Source organism: Petromyzon marinus, unplaced genomic scaffold (assembly GCF_048934315.1).
Source record: "Petromyzon marinus isolate PM22_M1 ecotype Great Lakes invasive population unplaced genomic scaffold, UKy_Petmar_22M1.pri1.0 PM_G_Scaffold_56, whole genome shotgun sequence".
NCBI classification, from domain to species: domain Eukaryota; kingdom Metazoa; phylum Chordata; class Hyperoartia; order Petromyzontiformes; family Petromyzontidae; genus Petromyzon; species Petromyzon marinus.
This window is the reverse complement of record NW_027423009.1, coordinates 680,140-705,553: the sequence shown is the minus strand read 5'-3', so window position 1 is coordinate 705,553 and position 25,414 is coordinate 680,140. Positions and strand designations below refer to the sequence as shown.

Genomic DNA, 25,414 nt, shown 5'->3' with positions numbered 1-25,414 from the left:
CGGCGCGAGAATAGTTAATCGAAATTTGAATCGATTTTCTCTGCAGGTGACTTGGCGCAGCAGCCACGGTAAGCCGAGCCGATCGATACATCATCGGGTGCCAGGTTGTGGTGGACGTGGGGAGCGGTGGTGCAGTGGTTAGCGCACTGTGTGTGTGTGGGGAGCGGTGGTGCAGTGGTTAGCGCACTGTGTGTGTGTGGGGAGCGGCGGTGCAGTGGTTAGCGCACTGTGTGAGTGTGTGTTGAGTTTATGTGTGCGTTGGGGTGGTAGCTGTGAACACAGTGGGTACTGTGTGGTTAGTAGTGACAAGTACATTATTATACAGCAGTGCCTTAAACTTGTTATTAGATTCAAGTATAACGTTGCAATGACTATTGTTTGCTAAACATAACTTAACATTTTTAATGACTGAGTTGAGTTTATGCGTGCATTGGGGTGGTAGCTGTGAACACAGTGGGGACTGTCTGTGTACTCAGTAGTGAGTAGTACATTATTATACAGCAGTGCATCTCATACACACACACACGCATCTCATACACACACGCATCTCATACACACACACACATCTCATACACACACACATCTCATACACACCCACGCATCTCATACACACACATGCATCTCATACACACACACGCATCTCATATACACATGCATCTCATATACACACACATCTCATACACACACACACATCTCATACACACACACATCTCATACACACACACTCGCATGCATCTCATACACACAAAGACAAAGACCCCCGTATAGCCTTAACAGACTCGGGGCAATCGCTGGGAGCCAACACCTATGAAGGCCGGCCCAGCACACGATGGGGTGGGTGGCCAAACACCACGCCCGGCCGCATTTGTCTCCCAAGTGGCGATGTTCACACCCTGCACCAAGTACTCATTTAAGGCTGAGTTGACTTCAAAGACGGAAACAGGAATACTTCTTCATAATTATGGCAAATCGCCTGATGAAGCTGGTTGTAATAATCAGTGAAACGTCATACTCTAATGGTAAATGTTCTGGGTTTACTATCCAATACACAACCAGTGTGCTGAAGCAGTAACTAATTGGCACGTTTTGTTTACGTGACAAACCTTACTAATTGGCTGTCAGGTGGTGGCGGGTTTAACGACACATTTATATTTACGCAATCTAACCCAAAAAAAGGTCCCTTTATTATGGATGATATTGGTCGCAAAAGCCTACTAGGTTTTAAACTGAGTCGACCCAGGGGAAGCCCAGGACTGGTTCAGATCATCGTCGCTGGTGTTGGCCGTGAGTGGGAATCACTCAGGTCGCCAGGTTCGTAGTGCAGCACGCTCACCGCTGCACTACCGCTTCCCATATACACACACACACACATGCATCTCATACACACAACAAAGACAAATATTTCGATTTAAAGCTTTCGTGACTGCAATGATTCATCTTCTTTGGTTCTTTCGGTAAAGTCACGTAGAATAAGAATAAAATAATAAATTGATAAAATAAAATAACACAATAATATTCTCACGACGTTTCGGCCACAACACAAGCGGCCTTCATCAGGTGAAGGGACGAGACTGTCTGGTAGGACAGCGCTGGAGTGAAAGAGCCACGTTCAGATCACGGCCTTTAAGCCTCAACTTTAGCACCACGGATAGCTACGGGCCCCGTTCAGACGGACGAGTTCGTCCATGGTCGGAACAGAGGAGGGGGAGAGAGACAGCTGCGAGGCCCTAGTATACTCCATGTTGTAAAACCATACCATTAACCGTGGTGTGAGAGGTATTAAGAGGCAATGCTGGCGAAAGAGCTGCGGTCTGAAGGTCATCGTAAAAATACAATTAATTAAGAACAGAAATGATTTAAAACATCTTTCCAGTGGTTACTAAGCCAGAATCCATCTTCTCGGTTGAAATTGTCTCTGTGCTTGTATATGTGATTGGCCTCATGAACGAATCTCTCATGGTAGCCGGTTGGTTTGCAAAGAACCTCCGTCTTAGAGAAGTCAATGTCATGTGAGCCCACTGAATTATAACAGTGATCTGCCACGGCAGAGGAGTTCGTCCTACCGTGTTTCAAGTCTGCTTTATGTTCGCGGATGCGGTCCGAGATGTCTTTTGGTTTCTCCAATGTAGCTACTACCACAGAGGCACTTTAGTTTGTAAACGCCCGGGTACTGTATGTCTGGAACAGCATCTTTTACAGATGGAACTAAATCACGGATTTTATGTACTGTGTTGAATCGGACCTGGATCTTGTGTTTATTCAGGATTTTGGAGATCTTTTTTAGTGACCCCTGCAATGTAGGGTAAGGTAATCGTTTTGAGTGGCTCCACAAGAGGATCCTTCTTCATGACTGGAGTGATGGCTTTGCGGATTGTGTAGTCGGAGTAGCCATTAGCCCTGAGAGCCTGGTGTACCTGCTTGAGTTCACTGGTAATGTGTTCCTGGTCGGAAATGCATTGGGCTCTATGGTATAGAGTCTTGATGAGGGAGTTCTTCTGGGATGGATGGTGGTGGGAATCCGGTTTCAAGTAAGCATCTGTATGGGTAGCTTTCCTGTAGACCAGGGGTCGGGAACCTATGGCTCGCGAGCCAGATGTGGCTCTTTTGATGATTGCATATGGCTCGCAGATAAAACAAAATATTCTCACTTGTTTTAATCCATCCATCGATTTTTCACTGCGCATGTCCTGTTCAGGGCTGCAGGAGCAATTGTCCATTATTTTAATTGGATGATACTGGCCTACGTTTGCCGTTGCTGGGTAAAACAGGTAAACGCCCCCTTTTGAATCAGTCTGAGACTGCGTCTGCTCGGTCATTAGCTCAAAGCTAACCCTTCGACGAAGAAGATGGCGAAAAGAAAAAAAGACGACGAGTATCGTACATTTCAGGACGAATGGACCGAAGAATTCGCCTTTGTGGAGAGAGCGGGTTCTGCGGTGTGTCTAATTTGCAATGACAAAATTACATCGTTGAAACGGTCGAATGTAAAGCGGCACTTCGACACGCGCCACGCTACCTTTGCATCAAAATACCCTGCGGGAGACAGCAGAAAGAAAGCGTGCCAAGAGCTTCTGAGCAGGGTGCAAGCTAGCCAGCAGCAACTCCGCGTATGGACCCGGCAAGGTGACTATAATTCGGCTAGCTTTGCTGGTTCTTTAGCAATAGTGAGGAACGGAAAACCATTCACAGATGGCGAGTATGCTAAAACGTTCATGCTGGATGTAGCCAATGAACTTTTTGATGATCTTCCGAACAAAGACAAGATAATCAAACGGATACAAGACATGCCTCTGTCGGCAAGAACTGTTCATGATCGTACCATCGTGATGGCAAACAAAGTGGAGGAAACGCAAGTGAAGGACATAAATGCAGCGCCGTTCTTTTCTCTGGCTTTGGATGAGTCAACAGACGTGAGCCATTTGTCGCAGTTCAGCGTGATTGCAAGATATGCTGTTGGTGACACACTGCGCGAAGAAAGTCTTGCTGTTCTGCCATTAAAAGGGTCCACAAGAGGTGAGGATTTATTCAAGTCTTTCATGGAGTTTGCTCAAGAAAAAAGTCTACCTATGGATAAACTTCTCTCAGTGTGTACTGATGGTGCTCCGTGTATGGTGGGGAAAAACAAAGGATTTGTGGCGCTTCTCCGTGAACATGAAAATAGACCCATCCTAAGTTTCCATTGCATTATACACCAGGAGGCACTTTGTGCTCAGATGTGTGACAGGCAGTTTGGCGAAGTGATGTCGCTGGTCATTCGTGTGATCAACTTTATTGTTGCCCGAGCCTTAAATGATCGCCAGTTTAAAACACTGCTGGATGAAGTTGTAAATAACTATCCTGGTCTGCTTTTGCACAGCAATGTGCGTTGGTTGTCAAGAGGGAAGGTGCTTAGCCGTTTTGCGGCTTGCCTGAACGAAATCCGGACTTTCCTTGAAATGAAAGGCGTCGGGCATCCTGAGCTAGCCGACACCGAGTGGCTCCTCAAGTTTTACTATCTCGTAGATCTGACTGAACATCTGAACCAGCTCAACGTGAAAATGCAAGGCATTGGAAATACAGTGTTATCCCTTCAACAAGCTGTATTTGCTTTTGAAAACAAGCTGGAGCTTTTCATCACGGATCTTGAAACAGGTCGTTTACTACATTTTGAAAAACTGAGCCAATTTAAAGATGCATGCACAGCAAGTGAGCCCATTCAAAACCTTGATCTCCACCAGCTAGCTGGCTGCACATCCAGTCTCCTACAGTCCTTCAAAGCACGCTTTGGAGAATTTCGTGAGCACACTCGTCTTTTTAAGTTCATCACCCATCCAAACGAGTGTTCACTGAACACAGCCGACCTGAATTACATCCCTGGTGTCTCCGTCAGAGATTTTGAAGCAGAAGTGGCTGACCTGAAGGCCTCAGACATGTGGGTGAATAAGTTCAAGTCACTGAATGAAGATTTGGAAAGAATCACACGACAGAAAGCGGAGTTGGCGAGCAAGCACATGTGGACAGAAATGAAAAAACTCCAACCCGAAGACCAGCTGATTCTCAAAACTTAGAACGCGCTTCCTGTCACATACCACACACTGCAGCGTGTGAGTATTGCTGTATTGACCATGTTTGGATCTACGTATGCATGTGAGCAGTCATTCTCACATCTTAAAAACATCAAGTCCAACCTACGATCACGTTTAACGGATGAAAGCCTCAACGCTTGCATGAAGCTTAACCTCACCAAGTACCAACCTGACTACAAAGACATCAGCAAATCCATGCAGCACCAGAAGTCGCATTAATGGTGAGTGTTATAACAACATTATTTAAAAGAATAAATTCAGAGGCTTATTATACTGACATTTAGTTGAATTCACTTTTAAAATATATTATATGGCTCTCACTGAAATAAATTTCCAAATTTTTTGCTTTCATGGCTCTCTTAGTCAAAAAGGTTCCCGACCCCTGCTGTAGACAGAGTGGCTCATTGAACCATCATGTCTCCTTTTAATTAAGACATCCAAAAAGGGTAGTTTGCCATCTTTTTCGACCTCCATGGTAAATCTGATGGCTGGGTGTATGGAATTGATGTGGTCGCGGAATTGGTCTAGAGCAGGCTGGCCATGTGGCCAGATGACAAAGGTGTCATCAACGTACCTCTTCCATAAGGTCGGGCGTAGAGTGGCAGTCTGGATGGCGTCAGTTTCAAATTTTTCCATGAATACGTTGGCTACAACCGGAGATAGGGGGGAGCCCATTGGGGTGCCCTCAGTTTGTAGAAAGTTCCATTCCAGGTGAAGTATGTGTTGGTTAAGCAATGTCTCACCAGGGGGGGTACATCAGTATGCAGTCCTTGATGAACCAGGTCTTCAATGATAGCGATGGTGTCAGGTACCGGGACTTTGGTGAACAAGGACACCACATCAAAACTGACAAGCAGGTCGTTTGGGGACAGGGAAATGCCTTTGATTGTCGATACCAGGTGAGTAGAATTTAGTACCGCAGAGGTGGTTTTTCCAGTGAAAGGTCGCAGTATATCAGCAAGAAAACGTGCCAGTTTGTAGGTGGGGGAGTTGATAGTAGAGACGATGGGACGAAGGGGTGTATCTTCTTTGTGTATCTTTGGAAGGCCATATAATCTTGGTGGTCTGGCAGCAGAGGGTTTCAACGAGAACTGTTTGATCTCATCAATTAATGCTGTTGAATCAGAGATGATTTTGTTCGTTTTGGTGACCAGGCTGTTTGTGGGATCTTTTTATTTTTGTATAGCTGCCATCGTCGAGTAGTTCTTGAATTTTGTTGTTATATTCTGTTTTGTCCATGATGACAGTGGCATTGCCTTTGTCAGCTGAGAGGACGACAATATCATCCCTCTTTTTTAATTGAGATAATTCAAAACGTTCGTCTTTGCTGATGTTGCTGGGTGGCAACTTAGCGTTTTTGAGGGTTGCAGCGATTTCAGATCTTGCTACGTCTGCAGAGATGTGACTCAAGCCCTTGAGTGCAACGTCGACATGGGCAATGATATCATTAACCGGTAAGTGTCTCGGTGTGACAGCAAAGTTTAGATTTTGAAGCAGAAGTGGCTGACCTGAAGGCCTCAGACATGTGGGTGAATAAGTTCAAGTCACTGAATGAAGATTTGGAAAGAATCACACGACAGAAAGCGGAGTTGGCGAGCAAGCACATGTGGACAGAAATGAAAAAACTCCAACCCGAAGACCAGCTGATTCTCAAAACTTAGAACGCGCTTCCTGTCACATACCACACACTGCAGCGTGTGAGTATTGCTGTATTGACCATGTTTGGATCTACGTATGCATGTGAGCAGTCATTCTCACATCTTAAAAACATCAAGTCCAACCTACGATCACGTTTAACGGATGAAAGCCTCAACGCTTGCATGAAGCTTAACCTCACCAAGTACCAACCTGACTACAAAGACATCAGCAAATCCATGCAGCACCAGAAGTCGCATTAATGGTGAGTGTTATAACAACATTATTTAAAAGAATAAATTCAGAGGCTTATTATACTGACATTTAGTTGAATTCACTTTTAAAATATATTATATGGCTCTCACTGAAATAAATTTCCAAATTTTTTGCTTTCATGGCTCTCTTAGTCAAAAAGGTTCCCGACCCCTGCTGTAGACAGAGTGGCTCATTGAACCATCATGTCTCCTTTTAATTAAGACATCCAAAAAGGGTAGTTTGCCATCTTTTTCGACCTCCATGGTAAATCTGATGGCTGGGTGTATGGAATTGATGTGGTCGCGGAATTGGTCTAGAGCAGGCTGGCCATGTGGCCAGATGACAAAGGTGTCATCAACGTACCTCTTCCATAAGGTCGGGCGTAGAGTGGCAGTCTGGATGGCGTCAGTTTCAAATTTTTCCATGAATACGTTGGCTACAACCGGAGATAGGGGGGAGCCCATTGGGGTGCCCTCAGTTTGTAGAAAGTTCCATTCCAGGTGAAGTATGTGTTGGTTAAGCAATGTCTCACCAGGGGGGGTACATCAGTATGCAGTCCTTGATGAACCAGGTCTTCAATGATAGCGATGGTGTCAGGTACCGGGACTTTGGTGAACAAGGACACCACATCAAAACTGACAAGCAGGTCGTTTGGGGACAGGGAAATGCCTTTGATTGTCGATACCAGGTGAGTAGAATTTAGTACCGCAGAGGTGGTTTTTCCAGTGAAAGGTCGCAGTATATCAGCAAGAAAACGTGCCAGTTTGTAGGTGGGGGAGTTGATAGTAGAGACGATGGGACGAAGGGGTGTATCTTCTTTGTGTATCTTTGGAAGGCCATATAATCTTGGTGGTCTGGCAGCAGAGGGTTTCAACGAGAACTGTTTGATCTCATCAATTAATGCTGTTGAATCAGAGATGATTTTGTTCGTTTTGGTGACCAGGCTGTTGGTGGGATCTTTTTATTTTTGTATAGCTGCCATCGTCGAGTAGTTCTTGAATTTTGTTGTTATATTCTGTTTTGTCCATGATGACAGTGGCATTGCCTTTGTCAGCTGAGAGGACGACAATATCATCCCTCTTTTTTAATTGAGATAATTCAAAACGTTCGTCTTTGCTGATGTTGCTGGGTGGCAACTTAGCGTTTTTGAGGGTTGCAGCGATTTCAGATCTTGCTACGTCTGCAGAGATGTGACTCAAGCCCTTGAGTGCAACGTCGACATGGGCAATGATATCATTAACCGGTAAGTGTCTCGGTGTGACAGCAAAGTTTAGACCTTTAGCTAAAACGGATTTCAGACCATCAGAAATGGAACTGTTACTGCGATTAATTACGACTTTGTTGACGTCTATCTTTTCGGTGTGTGGATCCGATTTTTTGCTGGAGAGGTGATTGAATTTGGAAATCAAATTGTCCCTACATTTGTTCGACATAGTGGCAGCCGAAGAGGTAGTCATATTGTCTACATGTTCCCAATCCGATGTAGACATTGTTGCTGTCAATTTTAAGTGTGATTTGTAGAGTGTCTTGTCTAACTGATCGAGTTCGGTGCGTGTAAGTCTGATTTTTTCCGAGATAAGAGCGAAGCTAGTTCTAGCTAGAATTCGTTTTGCATTGAGAGAAGTTGCAACAGCAGAGGTTAGTGTAAATGCGGTTGGTATTACCTTAGAGTTGCGGCATCTCTTCAGAAAGGTGAGAGACTCGATTAGTTGAGCCTTCTTATCCCGGAGTCTTTTGAATGATCTTAAGGATGTGTGGAATCCCTCCCCGTAGAGGCGGTTAAATTTCGATTTAAAGCTTTCGTGACTGCAATGATTCATCTTCTTTGGTTCTTTCGGTAAAGTCACGTAGAATGAGAATAAAATAATAAATTGATAAAATAAAATAACACAATAATAATTTCAGATGGTCTGAAATCCGTTTTAGCTAAAGGTCTAAAGTTTGCTGTCACACCGAGACACTTACCGGTTAATGATATCATTGCCCATGTCGACGTTGCACTCAAGGGCTTGAGTCACATCTCTGCAGCGTAGCAAGATCTGAAATCGCTGCAACCCTCAAAAACGCTAAGTTGCCACCCAGCAACATCAGCAAAGACGAACGTTTTGAATTATCTCAATTAAAAAAGAGGGATGATATTGTCGTCCTCTCAGCCGACAAAGGCAATGCCACTGTCATCATGGACAAAACAGAATATAACAACAAAATTCAAGAACTACTCGACGATGGCAGCTATACAAAAATAAAAAGATCCCACCAACAGCCTGGTCACCAAAACGAACAAAATCATCTCTGATTCAACAGCATTAATTGATGAGATCAAACAGTTCTCGTTGAAACCCTCTGCTGCCAGACCACCAAGATTATATGGCCTTCCAAAGATACACAAAGAAGATACACCCCTTCGTCCCATCGTCTCTACTATCAACTCCCCCACCTACAAACTGGCACGTTTTCTTGCTGATATACTGCGACCTTTCACTGGAAAAACCACCTCTGCGGTACTAAATTCTACTCACCTGGTATCGACAATCAAAGGCATTTCCCTGTCCCCAAACGACCTGCTTGTCAGTTTTGATGTGGTGTCCTTGTTCACCAAAGTCCCGGTACCTGACACCATCGCTATCATTGAAGACCTGGTTCATCAAGGACTGCATACTGATGTACCCCCCCTGGTGAGACATTGCTTAACCAACACATACTTCACCTGGAATGGAACTTTCTACAAACAAACTGAGGGCACCCCAATGGGCTCCCTCCTATCTCCGGTTGTAGCCAACGTATTCATGGAAAAATTTGAAACTGACGCCATCCAGACTGCCACTCTACGCCCGACCTTATGGAAGAGGTACGTTGATGACACCTTTGTCATCTGGCCACATGGCCAGCCTGCTCTAGACCAATTCCGCGACCACATCAATTCCATACACCCAGCCATCAGATTTACCATGGAGGTCGAAAAAGATGGCAAACTACCCTTTTTGGATGTCTTAATTAAAAGGAGACATGATGGTTCAATGAGCCACTCTGTCTACAGGAAAGCTACCCATACAGATGCTTACTTGAAACCGGATTCCCACCACCATCCATCCCAGAAGAACTCCCTCATCAAGACTCTATGCCATAGAGCCCAATGCATTTCCGACCAGGAACACATTATCACTGAACTCAAGCACGTACACCAGGCTCTCAGGGCTAATGGCTACTCCGGCTACACAATCCGCAAAGCCATCACTCCAGTCATGAAGAAGGATTCTCTTGTGGAGCCACTCAAAACCATCACCTTACCCTACATTGCAGGGGTCACTAAAAAAGATCTCCAAAATCCTGAATAAACACAAGATCCAGGTCCGATTCAACACAGTACATAAAATCCGTGATTTAGTTCCATCTGTAAAAGATGCTGTTCCAGACATACAGTACCCGGGCGTTTACAAACTAAAGTGCCTCTGTGGTAGTAGCTACATTGGAGAAACCAAAAGACATCTCGGACCGCATCCGCGAACATAAAGCAGACTTGAAACACGGTAGGACGAACTCCTCTGCCGTGGCAGATCACTGTTATAATTCAGTGGGCTCACATGACATTGACTTCTCCAAGACGGAGGTTCTTTGCAAACCAACCGGCTACCATGAGAGATTCGTTCATGAGGCCATTCACATATACAAGCACAGAGACAATTTCAACCGAGAAGATGGATTCTGGCTTAGTAACCACTGGAAAGATGTTTTAAATCATTTCTGTTCTTAATTAATTGTATTTTTACGATGACCTTCAGACCGCAGCTCTTTCGCCAGCATTGCCTCTTAATACCTCTCACACCACGGTTAATGGTATGGTTTTACAACATGGAGTATACTAGGGCCTCGCAGCTGTCTCTCTCCCCCTCCTCTGTTCCGACCATGGACGAACTCGTCCGTCTGAACGGGGCCCGTAGCTATCCGTGGTGCTAAAGTTGAGGGTAAGAATCCACCCATTTTTTCGCCATATAGCATTGTGATATATAACGACTTATTGTTGGTAGCTTAGCTGATTGGAGAATATAGAGTTTATTGATAACATTAAGGTAATTTTTATTTTAGTTGTTTATTGGTTCACTATATAGTACTGTGAATAGCTCAGATGTGTAGGCCTTGACTTCAACATAGTCATTTCTGTGACCAGTCACTAGCTAATCACTCAGTTATTTCAATGCTAAATTCGCCTAGTTATTTCAATGCTAAATTCTCCTGTTTGATTTGTACTAAGTGCCTCGGTGAATGTGTATGGTCTGACTTTAACGTAGCTATTTCTGTGAGCAGTTACAAGCTAATCACTCAGCTATTTCAATGCTAAATTCTATGCTAATTCCATTGTCAAGGGGTGCCTCTGCGGATGTGTATGCTTTAACTTAGCTATTTCAATGCTAAATTCTATGCTAATTCCATTGTCAAGGGGTGCCTCTGCGGATGTGTATGCTTTAACTTAGCTATTTCAATGCTAAATTCTATGCTAATTCCATTGTCAAGGGGTGCCTCTGCGGATGTGTATGCTTTGACTTTTAACATAACTATTTCTGTGACCAGTCACAAGCTAATCATTCAGCCATTTCAATGCTAAATTATATGCTAATTCTTTTGTCAAGGCGCTTTGTTCCTCTCACACAGCTTAAAGGCCGTGATCTGAACGTGGCTCTTTCACTCCAGCGCTGTCCTACCAGACAGTCTCGTCCCTTCACCTGATGAAGGCCGCTTGTGTTGTGGCCAAAACGTCGTGAGAATATTATTGTGTTATTTTATTTTATCAATTTGTTATTTTATTCTCATTCTACGTGACTTTACCGAAAGAACCAAAGAAGACAATGTTTCTACTTGCTCTGATGTCCGTGATCTTTGTGTTTGATATAAATTTCACCCCCTTTTGCAACGTTAGCTGATTCGATGGCTTCGTTATGTTTTCTTCACCATCGTCTAAATTGTTGCTCTCGGCATATACGCGATGCCACCGCAAGATCAGTGACGCGCACGCCGCTGTCATACTTTTTTCTACGATCTCTTATTTCACGTCGACAGTGATCCTCGCCATTTTCTTCGCAGCTTGGCTTTCCTCACTAACCTTCTTGAATGAATTGACAAAAAAAATTAACGTTAAAATGACAAAAAACACCACGTGGAAATTCACGGAGAGTTGTAGCAAAAGGGTTGCGCACTGAACGAGATCTACTGGACAGGCAGACTGAGGAGCGGCGCTTTGTTTAAGTCGTGAACGGGCTCTACTCTACGCGGTGACTCATCCCGACCCATACAAGTTGCAGCAAGCGCGTCGTACCCCAAGCAAGACGTATCCCAAGACATTTTTTCTCTCGTCAAATACACGACGTGGACCAAATTCAACGTATTCCAAAGCGGTCGTCCACTGTAAATGCGTTTTGGTGAGGAGAGTGCGATGTTGCTGTGATGTAACAGTCGATACCGCTGGTGTTGTTGACGAGGTACAAGAACCAATGGTCGCCGCCTCAGAGCTGAATGTGAACGTCCATTTCAATGCTATAAAATACTGTGAATTATTAAGGTCTAAAATATGAAGCGCGGTGGAAGGATGGTGTCTGATCGACTTATTGCAGGTTAGAGATGTTAACTTATTTGTATTGTATAATGTCATTGTAGTGGTGTGTGCATTGTCTTAATCAATAATCTAATGGTGTGAAATGCATTGTGTTTTAATACGCAACATACATAGGGTTCACGGCGGGAGGAGAAGGGGACGGTGGTGGTGTACCAGCTACACCAGCGGCAGCAAGAACGCGCCGGCCACGCCATGTTGCCGCGGTGTCTAGCGGTGCTCCTTCTGGCCTCCGTCGCGGTCCGAGGTAACAACCACCGTGAACACCGACCAGTCCAGTTCGCTTATTGGTTAGAGCCCTGTGAGCCATGCGGCTCTTGAATCGGGTTGCAACCGCAACGAAACAATAACACGAACAAGAAACCGCAGCGGCAGCATCCAGCAAGCGTCACCGTGACGGTAATCGTCATTGACGCCGTTGTTCGGCATCGTCTTGTCTAGCGTCGTCATCGTCGTCGTCATCCGTAGACGCGTCAGCACCGCCATCGTATAATCCGTAGTTGTGGCAGCAGGTTTCCGACATCGCTGTTATCAGCAGAGTTCATCATTTGGAGAGGCTAATAGGGTGGCTGGAATCGCCAGTGTTCTGTGCATTGAACAAATAAACAGCCCAGGGCCTGCGCTTGAGCAATGGCGAGCTACAGGAGAATGCCACACGTATCGGAGCATTCATAGCTTGGGGTGAGCAGCTCTATCATGGGATACCTTTTCACCAGTATCAAAGTATTAAATATAAGAATAGATTTGACCCTTTTGACCAAGAAAACAGATGTTATTATATTTTGATTTAAAGCTTTCGGGACTGCAGGGATTCATATTCTTGGTTCTTTCGGTAAAGTCACCATGTAGAAGGGAAACAATAAAATAATAACAATATAAAACAATAACATTCCCTTCTATGTGACTTTACCGAAATGACCAAGAAAACATGTTATTATGTTCAAATACCAAATAGATAACTTTGTCAAGGAATCATTTACTGCATCAGCTACACGTACTTGTGGTGAACATGCAAACAGACATGGTCTGATAAAAAAAAATATATATAGTGCATTGTACTCTGGTTTTTTCGGTAAAGTCACGTAGGTAAAAAAAAAAATCTAGAATCAAAATGATAACAGCTGAATTAAACAACTAAATTAAATGATTTAATTTAGTTGTTTTCATTTATTTTATTGATTTTTTTTTACCCACGTGACTTTCCCGAAAAAACCAAAGAGTATGAATCCTTGCAGTCACGAAATCTTCAAATCTAGAAATAGCGCATTGTCTTTGTACTGTTGTACAAAGACAATGCATATAACATTATAGTCACGTTACTTTTTTTATTTAAAGCTTTCGTGACTGCAGGGATTCATATTCTTGCTTCTTTCGGTAAAGTCACCACGTAGAAGGGAAACAATAAAATAATAATATATATATAAAACAATAAAATTATCACGATGTTTAGACTGCAACACAAGCAATCATCATTAGGTGTGAAAAACCACGGCAAGCAATGTATTTATTATTTTATTGTTTCCCTTCTACTTGACTTTACCGAAAGAACCAAGAATATAGTTACATTATTATTATTAAAGCACTGCATATATTATCAGAGGTTGTTTGCATGGTCACCACACGTACCGTATGTGTGGTCATTTTCAGACTTGGTTCCCTGCAAAAGGTGTCTATTTGGTGTTGGAACATCTTAACACAACTCCTCTTTGATTAGTTTAACACGTAGGCTTTCGCGACCAATATTATTCATAATAAAGGTTTTTGGGTTAGATCGCGTTATTTATAAATGTGTCGTAACCCTCCACCACCCGACACGGCCAATCAGCAAAAAAAAGTGTCACGTTGACAAAAGACAAATAATTCACTACTTTAGCCCACCGGTGTGTTAAAGAGTGAATCCACATTTACAGTTTGAGTACGACGTTTCGCTGGTAAATACCTCCAGCATCATCGGGCAATTTGCCAGAATGGTAAAGCCCTCGCTTGCTCCCGGTCTTAAATAGAGCAGCAGGGTGACGTCATCATTTAACTCATATCAGGTGCAGTGATGAGAGGCAGGGGGGGAATTGTAATTATATAATCGATTGGTAATCAGCCATTGGTTATGATTAGTAATGAGTTGTAGATTAGTAATTAGTTGTAATGTGTGTTAGTGATTATATGCTACGTTAGTAATCCGTTAATTAGCATGTGTTTCCCCTATAAGGAATTGTAATATGTATTATTTAATAATACTCAAACTGTAAATGTTGTGGATTCACTCTTCAACACCACCGGTGTGGGGCTAAAGTAGTGAACTATTTGTCTTTTGTCAACGTGACACTTTTTTTTTGCTGATTGGCCGTGTCGGGTGGTGGAGGGTTACGACACATTTATAAATAACGCGATCTAACCCAAAAACAACCTTTATTGTGAATAATATTGGTCGCGAAAGCCTACTACGTGTTAAACTCTCTTTCTCCTCTCTTCCCGTGCAGATGTAACGTTCGCAGCAAAGCTCCGGCTCTCCCTGCCGGAGAGGCTGGACGTGATGGAGGGGGTGAGCTTGACCATCAACTGCTCTTTCTCACCGCCGCCGACCGACCCGAATCACGTCATCGTCAAGTGGTCCGTGTTGCCCGCGTTCTACTCGAAGAACACGCCCATTGGCGACGTCATCCAGGTGATGGGCGGACCTCATCCCGGCTCTAACTTTGAACGACCTGACTCCCCCGTCCGTGTCGCCGCTGGCATTGACACGCCGCGGTTTCTGTTTAACCGGCGGCGCGTTATTTGCGCGTGTTGGTTTTGCTCCGGAGGAGTGACGGTGTCACTTAACGACCCAGCTAACGTCTCGTCGAGTGCCACTTTTTTGTTGTTTTAAATAAGGATCTCGTTTTAAGAAGTTTGCCTAATTTCGTAATTGAACGGCTTCCTATTGAATGAAACTGGCACACCCAAGGGATAAAGCCCCACGTGCACAAGGAAAGAGCGTGCGATGTTCCAAACAAATAAAGTGGACTCTTTGATTATCCGCACTTACAGATCGGGAAGACGGCCGTGGATAATTCAAAGTCACGGATAATCCACAACTTTAACCAGTTTCTGTGGATCTCTATGCCAGAAACCACTAATATAAGTTATACATTACTAGACTTAAGGCTTTTGTCACTTTACGAGTTCATATTCTTTGGGTCTTTCGGTAAAAATTCGATTTAAAGCTTTCGTGACCGCAGGGATTCATCTTCTTGGTTCTTTCGGTAAAGTCGCCACGTAGAAGGGAAACAATAAAATAATAAAAATAAAACATAATAATTTTATTATATTTTATTATTTCCCTTCTTTCGGCAAAGTCACGTAGATATGTTCATTTTCTTTGAACCTATCTGCGTGACTTTTACCGAAAGACCCAAAGAATATTTACACGTCACTGACGAGACGCGCATGCCGAGTGATAACACTTTACTGCCCCTGCCCAGCAGAAGGCTCTGCCCACTTAAGCGGATGACGGCGAGGCCACGGCCAATCGGCATCAATCAAACCGCGGCCGAATTCATACGCCGCGGGAATAAAAAACAAAAAAATCGCGAGACTTCGCCGCCTCCTCCGCACCGGAGTCTGGGAACGCTGCGCGAGCCGCCGGGAGCCGCTGTGGGAGGCTCGGGAGAGATGGGCCGGAGACGGGTGGGCGGGCGGGCGGGCGGGCGGGCGGCAACACCGGATCGCGGCCCTTTCCTTTTTTCTCGTCCGCAGATCTACAACTCGGGCGTCGACGTCGTCGGCGTCGGGGTGGCCGCGCTCGTGGGCGACGTGGCGAAGGGCGACTGCTCCGTGAGGCTCCGGCGCGTCTCCGCGGGCCTCGGCCCCGTGATTGGGTGCATGGTGGTCTGCGGGCGGTGCAACACGGAGGACGTTACGGTGGCACGGGAGGCGACGCTGAACGTGACGGTCGCAGGTGAACGGAGCGAGCGGTGTTTGGGGGGACCGTCCAATCACGAAGGCCACTTGGCAAAAGATGGTGAGTGGCAAAACTGACACCTTATTTTGTTACTGGCAAATTAGGTTTCCACTGGGGTAAATGCTTACCCCGAGCTCTCATACTCTGATGGTGCATTGCCTTTTAGTTGTGCGCCTTTTGGCGTCTTCTGGTCCAACACCATGTGAGACGAGGCTCTAAAGAAAGCTGTCTCGGGTGTGGACCAATCAATTTCAAGGACAGTGGTCAAGATGGCGCCGATGATGGCAGCCTCGGCCGGTTGGTGCGCCCTGTTTTGTCCAGTTTTGTCCAGTTTTGTCTTGAGAGGGGCTTGCTGTTCAACACACTCGTGCTGGTGAGAGAGGCCTGTTGTTCATCACACCCGTGCTGGTGAGAGAGGCCTGCTGTTGTGGGGCCTGCTGTTCATCACACCCGTGCTGGTGAGAGAGGCCTGCTGTTCAGTACACCCGTTTTGAGGGGCCTGCTGTTCAGCACACCCTTGGTGGTGAGAGAGGCCTGCTGTTGAGGGGCCTGCTGTTCAGCACACCCGTGCTGGTGAGAGGGGCCTGCTTTTGAGCACACCCGTGCTGGTGAGAGGGGCCTACTGTTCAGCACACCTGTGTTGGTGAGAGAGGCCTGCTGTTCAGCACACCCGTGCTGGTGAGAGAGGCCTGCTGTTCAGCACACCCGTGTTGAGGGGCCTGCTGTTCATCACATCCGTGTTGGTGAGAGGGGCCTGCTGTTCAACACACCCGTGCTGGTGAGAGAGGCCTGCTGTTCAGCACACCCGTGTTGAGGGGCCTGCTTTTCAGCACACCCGTGTTGGTGAGAGAGGCCTGCTGTTCAGCACACCCGTGCTGGTGAGAGAGGCCTGCTGTTCAGCACACCCGTGTTGAGGGCCTGCTGTTCAGCACACCCGTGCTGGTGAGAGGGGCCTGCTGTTGAGGGGCCTACTGTTCAGCACACCCGTGTTGGTGAGAGAGGCCTGCTGTTCAGCACACCCGTGCTGGTGAGAGAGGCCTGCTGTTCAGCACACCCGTGTTGAGGGGCCTACTGTTCAGCACACCCGTGCTGGTGAGAGGGGCCTGCTGTTCAACACACCCGTGCTGGTGAGAGGGGCCTACTTTTCAGCACACCCGTGCTGGTGAGAGGGGCCTGCTGTTCAACACACCCACGCTGGTGAGAGGGGCCTGCTGTTCAACACACCCGTGCTGGTGAGAGGGGCCTGCTGTTCAACACACCCGTGCTGGTGAGAGGGGCCTGCTGTTCATCACACCCGTGCTGGTGAGAGGGGCCTGCTGTTCATCACACCCGTGCTGGTGAGAGGGGCCTGCTGTTCATCACACCCGTGCTGGTGAGAGGGGCCTGCTGTTCATCACACCCGTGCTGGTGAGAGAGGCCTACTATTCATCACACCCGTGCTGGTGAGAGGGGCGTGCTGTTCATCACACCCGTGTTGGTGAGAGGGGCCTGCTGTTCACTCCCATGCTGGTGAGAGAGGCCTACTGTTCATCACACCCGTGTTGGTGAGAGGGGCCTGCTGTTCACCACTCCCATGCTGGTGAGAGGGGCCTACTGTTCAACACACCAGTGCTGGTGAGAGAGGCCTGCTGTTCAGCACACCCGTGCTGGTGCGAAGATGGCGCTGATGATAGTAGCCTCAGCCGGTCGGTGCGCCCTGTTTTGTCTTGTTTTGTCTGTCAATTCAGTGTTTTGCCAAGATTTTCGGAGTTCTCTAACAAGAGACGAACTTTTAAATATCAGGGAAACAACTCCTGTGGATTTAATTCCTACTTTTCTGCTTCCAGCGGCAGAATTAGTAGGCATTCTAGTCAATGCCGCGCTAGGCTTTGCTCAAGCAACGAAACGCCGCCCAAGGGGTAAACGGTCGGGGGCTCTCGTACGGCTACGCAGACGCGGGATCCGAACAGTGCTTCCGAGCTTTTTCCTCTCCAACGTACGTTCACTGTACAACAAAATGGATGAACTTCAGCTACTGATGGTAAAAAACAAAGACTTTCTTTCAGCTTCTGCATTGTGCTTCACGGAAACATGGCTGTGTGATTTGATTCCGGACACTTCGCTACAACTAGCAGGATTCCATCTTGTAAGATCGGATCGTGACATAGCACTCTCCGGCAAGACGAAAGGCGGTGGTATTTGTTTTTACATTAATAGTGGCTGGTGTGTAGATGTCACAGTGATTCTGCAACATTGTTCTCCACTCCTTGAATCAATTTTTATAACCTGTAAACCGTTTTACTCGCCTCGCGAGTTCGCGTCGCTCATTTTGGTAGGAGTTTATTTGCCGCCTTGTCCTCAGGTTAAAGAGGCCCAACGCATGCTCGCCGATCAGATTCTGAGTGTGGAGCGAGCAAATCCAGATTCGTTGGTTATCGTACTTGGCGACTTTAACAAAGGTAATCTCAGCCACGAACTCCCCAAATACATACAATTCATTAAATGCCCAACCAGAGAAGGGAACACTCAGTTCATATTATTAGCTCTTTCGGTAAAGTCACGTTGAAGGGAAACAATAAAATATATATAAAACAATAAAAATTCTCACGACGTTTCGACCATAACACAAACGGTCGTCATCAGGTGTGTCGGTTAGCATTAATTTATTTATTTTTAAACGGTGTTTTTATTTATATAAAACGTCACCGCCACGCACAGCGATTTGGCAGTTTATTTAGAAGGACTAGTCCATCTATGTTCTGAAAAGAGGAGGGGGGAGACGAAAAATTAATGTATGCTGTCTGAAAGCCACTGTAAGCGTGAACAATCAATTAAGACATGAAATGGTTTATCAAATCTTTCCAATGATTGCTAAGCCAGAATCCATCTTCTCGGTTGAAATTGTCTGCCTGCCGCAGGCGAAGTTTCAAGTTTTTTTTTCATTTCATTTATCGGGCGTAGCCCTGCGAGCCGTGCGGCTCTCAAGTCGGGTACAACAACAGCGAACGAACAAAACGCGAAGCCGCGTTGAGCCGGTGGCGCCGCGTGCTGGTCTCACCGAGCCCCTTCTCTGTCGCCGCCCCGGTTCTCTGTCAGCCCCGCGGCGGCGCAGTTGCGACGCCGCCTCCGACCCCACAGCGACCGCGCCGCTCCCCTCGTCCACGAAGGGGACGTCGCTGATGATGGTGGTGGTGGTGGCGGTGGCGACGTTGACAGCGCTGGGCTTGGTGGCCGGGGCTGCTGCCGTCGTCGCCGCGTTCGTCTGCAAGGTGCGCTGACGCCCGCCACCTGTTCTGTATTTTGAATTTGTGGTGTCTCTCATCATCACGGTGGCTAGGAGATGTTAACTACCTCGCCCGGTATGCAGGAGGTCATCGGTCTGACCCTGATGTCTGCTGTACATTTGAAGTCTGCGTCTCTCTCTTTCTAAACACGAGATTTTGATCCTGTCGATAGTAGAGTTTGTTTGGGTGAGATGGTGTAAATATAAATGCTCTGTCGTTAAACCCGCCATCACCTGACACAGCCAATTAGTAAGGTTTGTGTCACGTAAACAAAACGTGCTCAGTAGTTACTCGTTTATCGTATAGTGTATAGTGTAGTATACAGTGTAGTGTATAGTGTAGTATACTAGTTCAACACTAACTCGTTGTGTGTTGGAGCGTAAACCCACTGCAACATTTACAATTATAGTGTAGTATATAGTGTAGTGTAGTATACAGTGTTTAGTGTACTGTACAGTGTAGTGTATAGTGTAGTCTACTAGTTCAGTACTAACTGATTGTGTGTTGGAGAGTAAACCCACTACAACATTTAAAATTATAATGTAGTTTATAGTGTAGTGTAGTATACAGTTTCATGTATAGTGGAGTGTATAGTGTACTGTACAGTGTAGTGTATAGTGTAGTATACGAGTTCAACACATACCGTTTGTGTGTTGGAGAGTAAATCCACTACAACATTTACAATTATAGTGTAGTTTATAGTGTAGTGTAGTATACAGCGTATAGTGTACTGTACAGTGTAGTGTATAGTGTAGTCTACTAGTTCAGTACTAACTGGTTGTGTGTTGGAGAGTAAACCCACTCCAACATTTACAATTATAATGTAGTTTATAGTGTAGTGTAGTATACAGTTTCATGTATAGTGGAGTGTATAGTGTAGTATACAGTGTAGTGTATAGTGTAGTATACTAGTTCAACACTAACTCGTTGTGTGTTGGAGCGTAAACCCACTGCAACATTTACAATTATAGTGTAGTATATAGTGTAGTGTAGTATACAGTGTTTAGTGTACTGTACAGTGTAGTGTATGGTGTAGTCTACTAGTTCAGTACTAACTGGTTGTGTGTTGGAGAGTAAACCCACTCCAACATTTACAATTATAAAGTAGTTTATAGTGTAGTATACAGTTTCATGTATAGTGGAGTGTATAGTGTACTGTACAGTGTAGTGTATAGTGTAGTATACGAGTTCAACACATACCGTTTGTGTGTTGGAGAGTAAATCCACTACAACATTTACAATTATAGTGTAGTTTATAGTGTAGTGTAGTATACAGTGTATAGTGTACTGTACAGTGTAGTGTATAGTGTAGTCTACTAGTTCAGTACTAACTGGTTGTGTGTTGGAGAGTAAACCCACTACAACATTTACAATTATAATGTAGTTTATAGTGTAGTGTAGTATACAGTTTCATGTATAGTGGAGTGTATAGTGTACTGTACAGTGTAGTGTATAGTGTAGTATACGAGTTCAACACATGCCGTTTGTGTGTTGGAGAGTAAATCCACTCCAACATTTACAATTATAGTGTAGTTTATAGTGTAGTGTAGTATACAGTGTATAGTGTATTGTACAGTGTAGTGTATAGTGTAGTCTACTAGTTCAGTACTAACTGGTTGTGTGTTGGAGAGTAAACCCACTACAACATTTACAATTATAGTGTAGTTTATAGTGTAGTGTAGTATACAGTGTATAGTGTACTGTACAGTGTAGTGTATAGTGTAGTCTATAGTGTAGTATACTGGTTCAGTACTAACTGGTTGTGTGTTGGATAGTAAATCCACTACAACATTTACAATTATAGTGTAGTTTATAGTGTAGTGTAGTATACAGTGTATATGATTACTGTTGTTACATTGTTTTTACAGCTTTATTTTGGTGATTCGAAAACATATGGTTAATCTAAATTGTCTTATGGTTGTTGTTGTTGTTGGCTTGCACCACATTGATTTTAACACACAGCGTTTTAATACGTTTTTTTTAGTGGAATATTTCCTGGTTTATTCCAGGATGTTTCTGTTACGCGTTGTCGCTTTAAGATGTTCTGTGTTCAAGTTTTGTTTGTTGCGGTTGCACCCGACTTAAGAGCCGCATGGCTCACAGGGCTATACCTAATAAATGAAACTTGAAACTTAGTGTACTGTACAGTGTAGTGTATAGTGTAGTCTATAGTGTAGTGTATAGTGTAGTCTATTGTGTAGTATACTAGTTCAGTACTAACTGGTTGTGTGTTGGAGAGTAAATCCACTACAGCGTTTTACAATTCGAGTACCTGGTGACATTTCACCGGTAACTACGACAACAACAACAACCAGCAGAAACATCAACAGACCTGACGATGCTGCTGCTGCTTGCTGCTGCTTGATGCTGCTGTTGTTGTATTTCGGGAAGCGTCAACGGAGTTCCGTGCGTTGTTGAGTTTTTCTCCCCACCCTGCGCGTGATGTTCTCGTTCCCCCAGCGAGGGAGCGACGGAGCGCCCCAATCCTGGTTCCCGAGTGCCTGCTGATGAGTGACGCCGTCTCTGCCGAGTGTAGGTAGCCACCGCCACCACCACCACCAGCAGCTCCACCATCACCATTCCCAACACCACCACCCCCACCACCACCACCAGGAACTCCACCATCACCATTCCCAACACCACCACCGCCGCCGCTGCTGCTGGCGATAGTTTTGATGTAGTCTCTTTGTTTATCAAAGTTCCTGTGCCTGACACCATTGCAAGCATTGGAGATTTGGTCCAACAAGGGCTGAATGCTGATGTACTGGCCCTGGTGACACACTGCCTCACCAACACTTACTTTACCTGGAATGGAACATTCTGCAAACAAGTTGAAGGTACCCCAATGGGTTCTCCCTTATCTCCAATCCTAGCCAGTGTTATCATGGACAGTTTTGTAAGGAATGCCGTCCAGGCATCCACCCTACGTTCATCCTTGTGGTACGTGGATGACAAATTCATCATCTAGCCACATGGCCGACCAGCACTAAACAGATTCCTCAACCGCATCAACTCTCCATACACCCAGACATCAAATTCACAATGGAAGTGGAAAAGGATGGCAAGCTACCGTTCTTGGATGTTTTAAGAGACCAGATGGCTCAGTGGGACACTCTGTCTACAGGAAAGCCACCCATACGGGATGCTTATCTAAAACCTGACTCCCACCACTATCCCTCCCAGAAGAATTCCCTCATCAAAGCTCTACACCATGGAGCTCAATGTATTTCCAACCGTCATCACCGAGCCAGTGAACTTGAACACGTACACCAAGCTCTCAAGATGAATGGATATTCAGACTACACAATCCGTAAAGCTATCACCCCAACCGTTGGGAAAGAACCGTCTGAGGACCCAATCAAAACCATCACCTTGCCATACATAGCAAGAGGTCACCAAAAATAATTAAAAAACAATGAGCAAACACAAAATTCAGGTTCGATTTAACACAGCACATAAAATTCGTGATCTGATCCCATCTGTGAAGGATGTGATCCCTGACATGCAATACCCCGGCGTCTACAAACTAAGCTGTGTCTGAGGCTGTCGTTACATTGGGGAAACTAAGCGACGTGTCTCGGACCGTTCTCGTGACAATAAGTCAGATCTGAAACACGGTAGGACCAATACCTCGGCCGTGTGCTGATCATTGTTTTAAAGTGGTGGGCTCACACGACATTGATTTCTCTAAGACGAAGGTACTTTGCAACGGCATTGAAGGCAACAACCATCTACAGGCAACGATGACGATGGTAATTGTTGTTGTTGTTCCATTGGAAACCTCATTTGCCAGTAACAAAATATGATAATTGTTTTTTTTACCCTTTTATCTGGCAACAAAACTGACACCTTTTTTTACAAGGAGTCATGTTTACATTGACCACTATACCTGCGGTCGGAACGCAAACACAAAACAACAACTCTGATAATGTATGCACGAGGCTCTAAAGAAAGCTGTCTCGGGTGTGGACCAATCAATTTCAAGGACAGTGCCACATACATTATCAGTGTTTTGTGTTTGCGTTCCGACCGCAGGTATTGTCGTCAATGTAAACACGACTCCTTGTACAAAAGGTGTCAGTTTTGTTGCCAGATAAAAGGGTAAAAAAACAATTATATATTGTTGTTGTTTTCCCGGCAGGAGAGGGGGAGGAAGTGGAGGTTTGGCCGATGAAGACGATGAGAAAGGGTGGGGAGAGACCGCCGGTGGGTGGGGAGGGACCGCCGGTGGGTGGGGAGAGACCGCCGATGGGTGGGGAGGGACCACCGGTGGGTGGGGAGAGACCGCCGATGGGTGGGGAGGGACCGCCGGTGGGTGGGGAGGGACCACCGATGGGTGGGGAGGGACCGCCGGCCTTCGGATCTTCATTCCTTGTTCTTTGTGGCGGGGTTCTTTTCCCTTTAAGGTTTTGCAAACGGCGTCAAAGTGCAGACATCCGGAGGGCATCCCGACTCCGCCCAGTGCCACAAGACAACGGAGACAAGTTTGGGAAGCCCCGGTGCATCCGTTACCAAAACCTCGTTCTTTTCTTGAATACCCAACGATGCCCATGCACATCGTATAATTAGATTATTATTATAATGCGTTGTTTACGTTGTTTTACGTTCTAATGATATAAAAATGTTTGGGGGGGGGGGCGGTGGGGCGGGAACGGCACGGAAACCACCACGAAATCCACGGTGTGGTTTCTGCGGCGCGATCGTGACGGAGTCGCGTGTCGCACGTCGGGAAGGAGGTTGTTGCGTGTACCTCGGGCGGGTGTCCACGAGGGGCTGAGCTCCGTCAGTGGACTGGGGGACCACCGAGGACCACGGGCTCCACTCCCGCGGTTCGATCGCGGCTTCAGCCGGCGTTGGTTCCTCACGGACACGGCTCGCCCTTTCGGCGCGAGCGCGCGGCGAGTTGACGGCGAGCCGATGGGCTTAACCTCCATCGCCAACAGCCTCGCAGAATCATTCTCATTATGAGACCTCCTTTGTCAGTAACAAGATATAGGAATAGGTTTTACCCTTTTAATTGGCACAAAAACTGACACCTTTATTCAAGGCACCATGTTTGCAATAACCACAACACAAGCAGTCAAAATGCAAACAAACAAAAAGACAACTCTGATAATAATATTGGCACTGTCCTTGAATTTGATTGGTCCACACCCGAGACGGCTTTTCTTAGAGCCCAGTCTCCACTGGTGTTGGACCTTTTGGCGTCTTCTGGTCCAACACCATTGGAGACTAGGCTCTAAGAAAAGCTGTCTCGGGTGTGGACCAATCAAATTCAAGGACAGTGCCAATATTATTATTAGAGTTGTCTTTTTTTTGTTTGCATTTTGACTGCTTGTGTCGTGGTTATTGCAAACATGATGCCTTGAATAAAGGTGTCAGTTTTTCTGCCAGTGGTGACTTTACCGAAAGAGCTAAGATATGTAATGGGGGGGTTGCGAGGCCATACTTCACCGTGCCGGTCGGCGCGGGTTGCTGAAGGGGACCGATCCGGACATCGCTTGCCATTTAAGTTAACCGCGGCCGGCAATGAAGGTCGGGTCAGCGGGTTCAGAGGACGGCGCGCTAACCGTTCTTCTGATGATGACGATGATGCGTCGTCGATTTCCCGGGAAAGCCTCGCCCGAGTCTCGGGACGCACGCTTCAGGAGGGTGCTTGCGTGAGGATGCGTTGCGCTATAATTGTTGTTCATTTTAAATTTCGACTTAAAGCTTTCATGACTGCAAGGATTCATCTTCTTTGGTTCTTTCGGTAAAGTCACCACCACGTAGAATGAGAATAAAATGATAAAATAACACAATAAAATTCTCACGACGTTTCGGCCACAACACATGCGGCCCTCTTCAGGTGAAAGGAACAGACCTGCCGGGACGACAGAGCTTCAATGTAGCTCTGTGAACAGAGAAGAGGCTCCGTCGTCCTGACAGGTCTGTTTCTTTCACCTGAAGACGGCCGCTTGCGTTGTGGCCGAAACGTGAGAATTTTATCGTGTTATTTTATTATTTTATTCTCATTCTACGTGGTGGTGACTTTACCGAAAGAACCAAAGAAGGTTGTTCATTTCCCCCGCTGCCGTGTGACCGCTGCCGTGTGACCGTGCGTAGCGTGCTGTACGATGGCGAGTTGAATAAACGTTGGTGATGTTTTTCATACCGA

General features: G+C 45.8%; 1 protein-coding gene across 7 annotated transcripts; it reads left to right on the top strand.

Annotated features, from left to right (window-relative positions):
• LOC142918175 (uncharacterized) lies at positions 1-25,414 on the top strand. 7 transcript variants are annotated; one of them, XM_076062295.1, is made up of 7 exons: positions 1-68; positions 12,175-12,304; positions 14,535-14,719; positions 15,790-16,054; positions 21,718-21,793; positions 23,399-23,463; positions 23,664-25,414. In XM_076062295.1, the coding sequence occupies exons 2-7, from the start codon at positions 12,253-12,255 to the stop codon at positions 23,789-23,791; spliced, it is 771 nt and encodes a 256-aa protein (XP_075918410.1). In that variant the 5' UTR covers positions 1-68; positions 12,175-12,252; the 3' UTR covers positions 23,792-25,414. The 7 variants fall into 7 exon arrangements, with proteins under 7 accessions (XP_075918410.1, XP_075918412.1, XP_075918414.1 ...); XM_076062297.1 differs by lacking the exon at positions 23,399-23,463 and adding an exon at positions 19,070-19,242 and having other exon boundaries at positions 21,718-21,789; positions 23,664-23,753; XM_076062299.1 differs by lacking the exon at positions 23,399-23,463 and adding an exon at positions 19,070-19,242 and having other exon boundaries at positions 23,664-23,752.

Bases quoted from the DNA above. Each gene is read 5' to 3' on its own strand.
- LOC142918175 (XM_076062295.1), top strand. From the start codon at position 12,253: ATGTTGCCGCGGTGTCTAGCGGTGCTCCTTCTGGCCTCCGTCGCGGTC. The intron at 14,720-15,789 runs GTGATGGGCGGA...TCTCGTCCGCAG, and splicing joins CCATTGGCGACGTCATCCAG to ATCTACAACTCGGGCGTCGA. The intron at 23,464-23,663 runs GTGGGTGGGGAG...TTTCCCTTTAAG, and splicing joins AGGGTGGGGAGAGACCGCCG to GTTTTGCAAACGGCGTCAAA.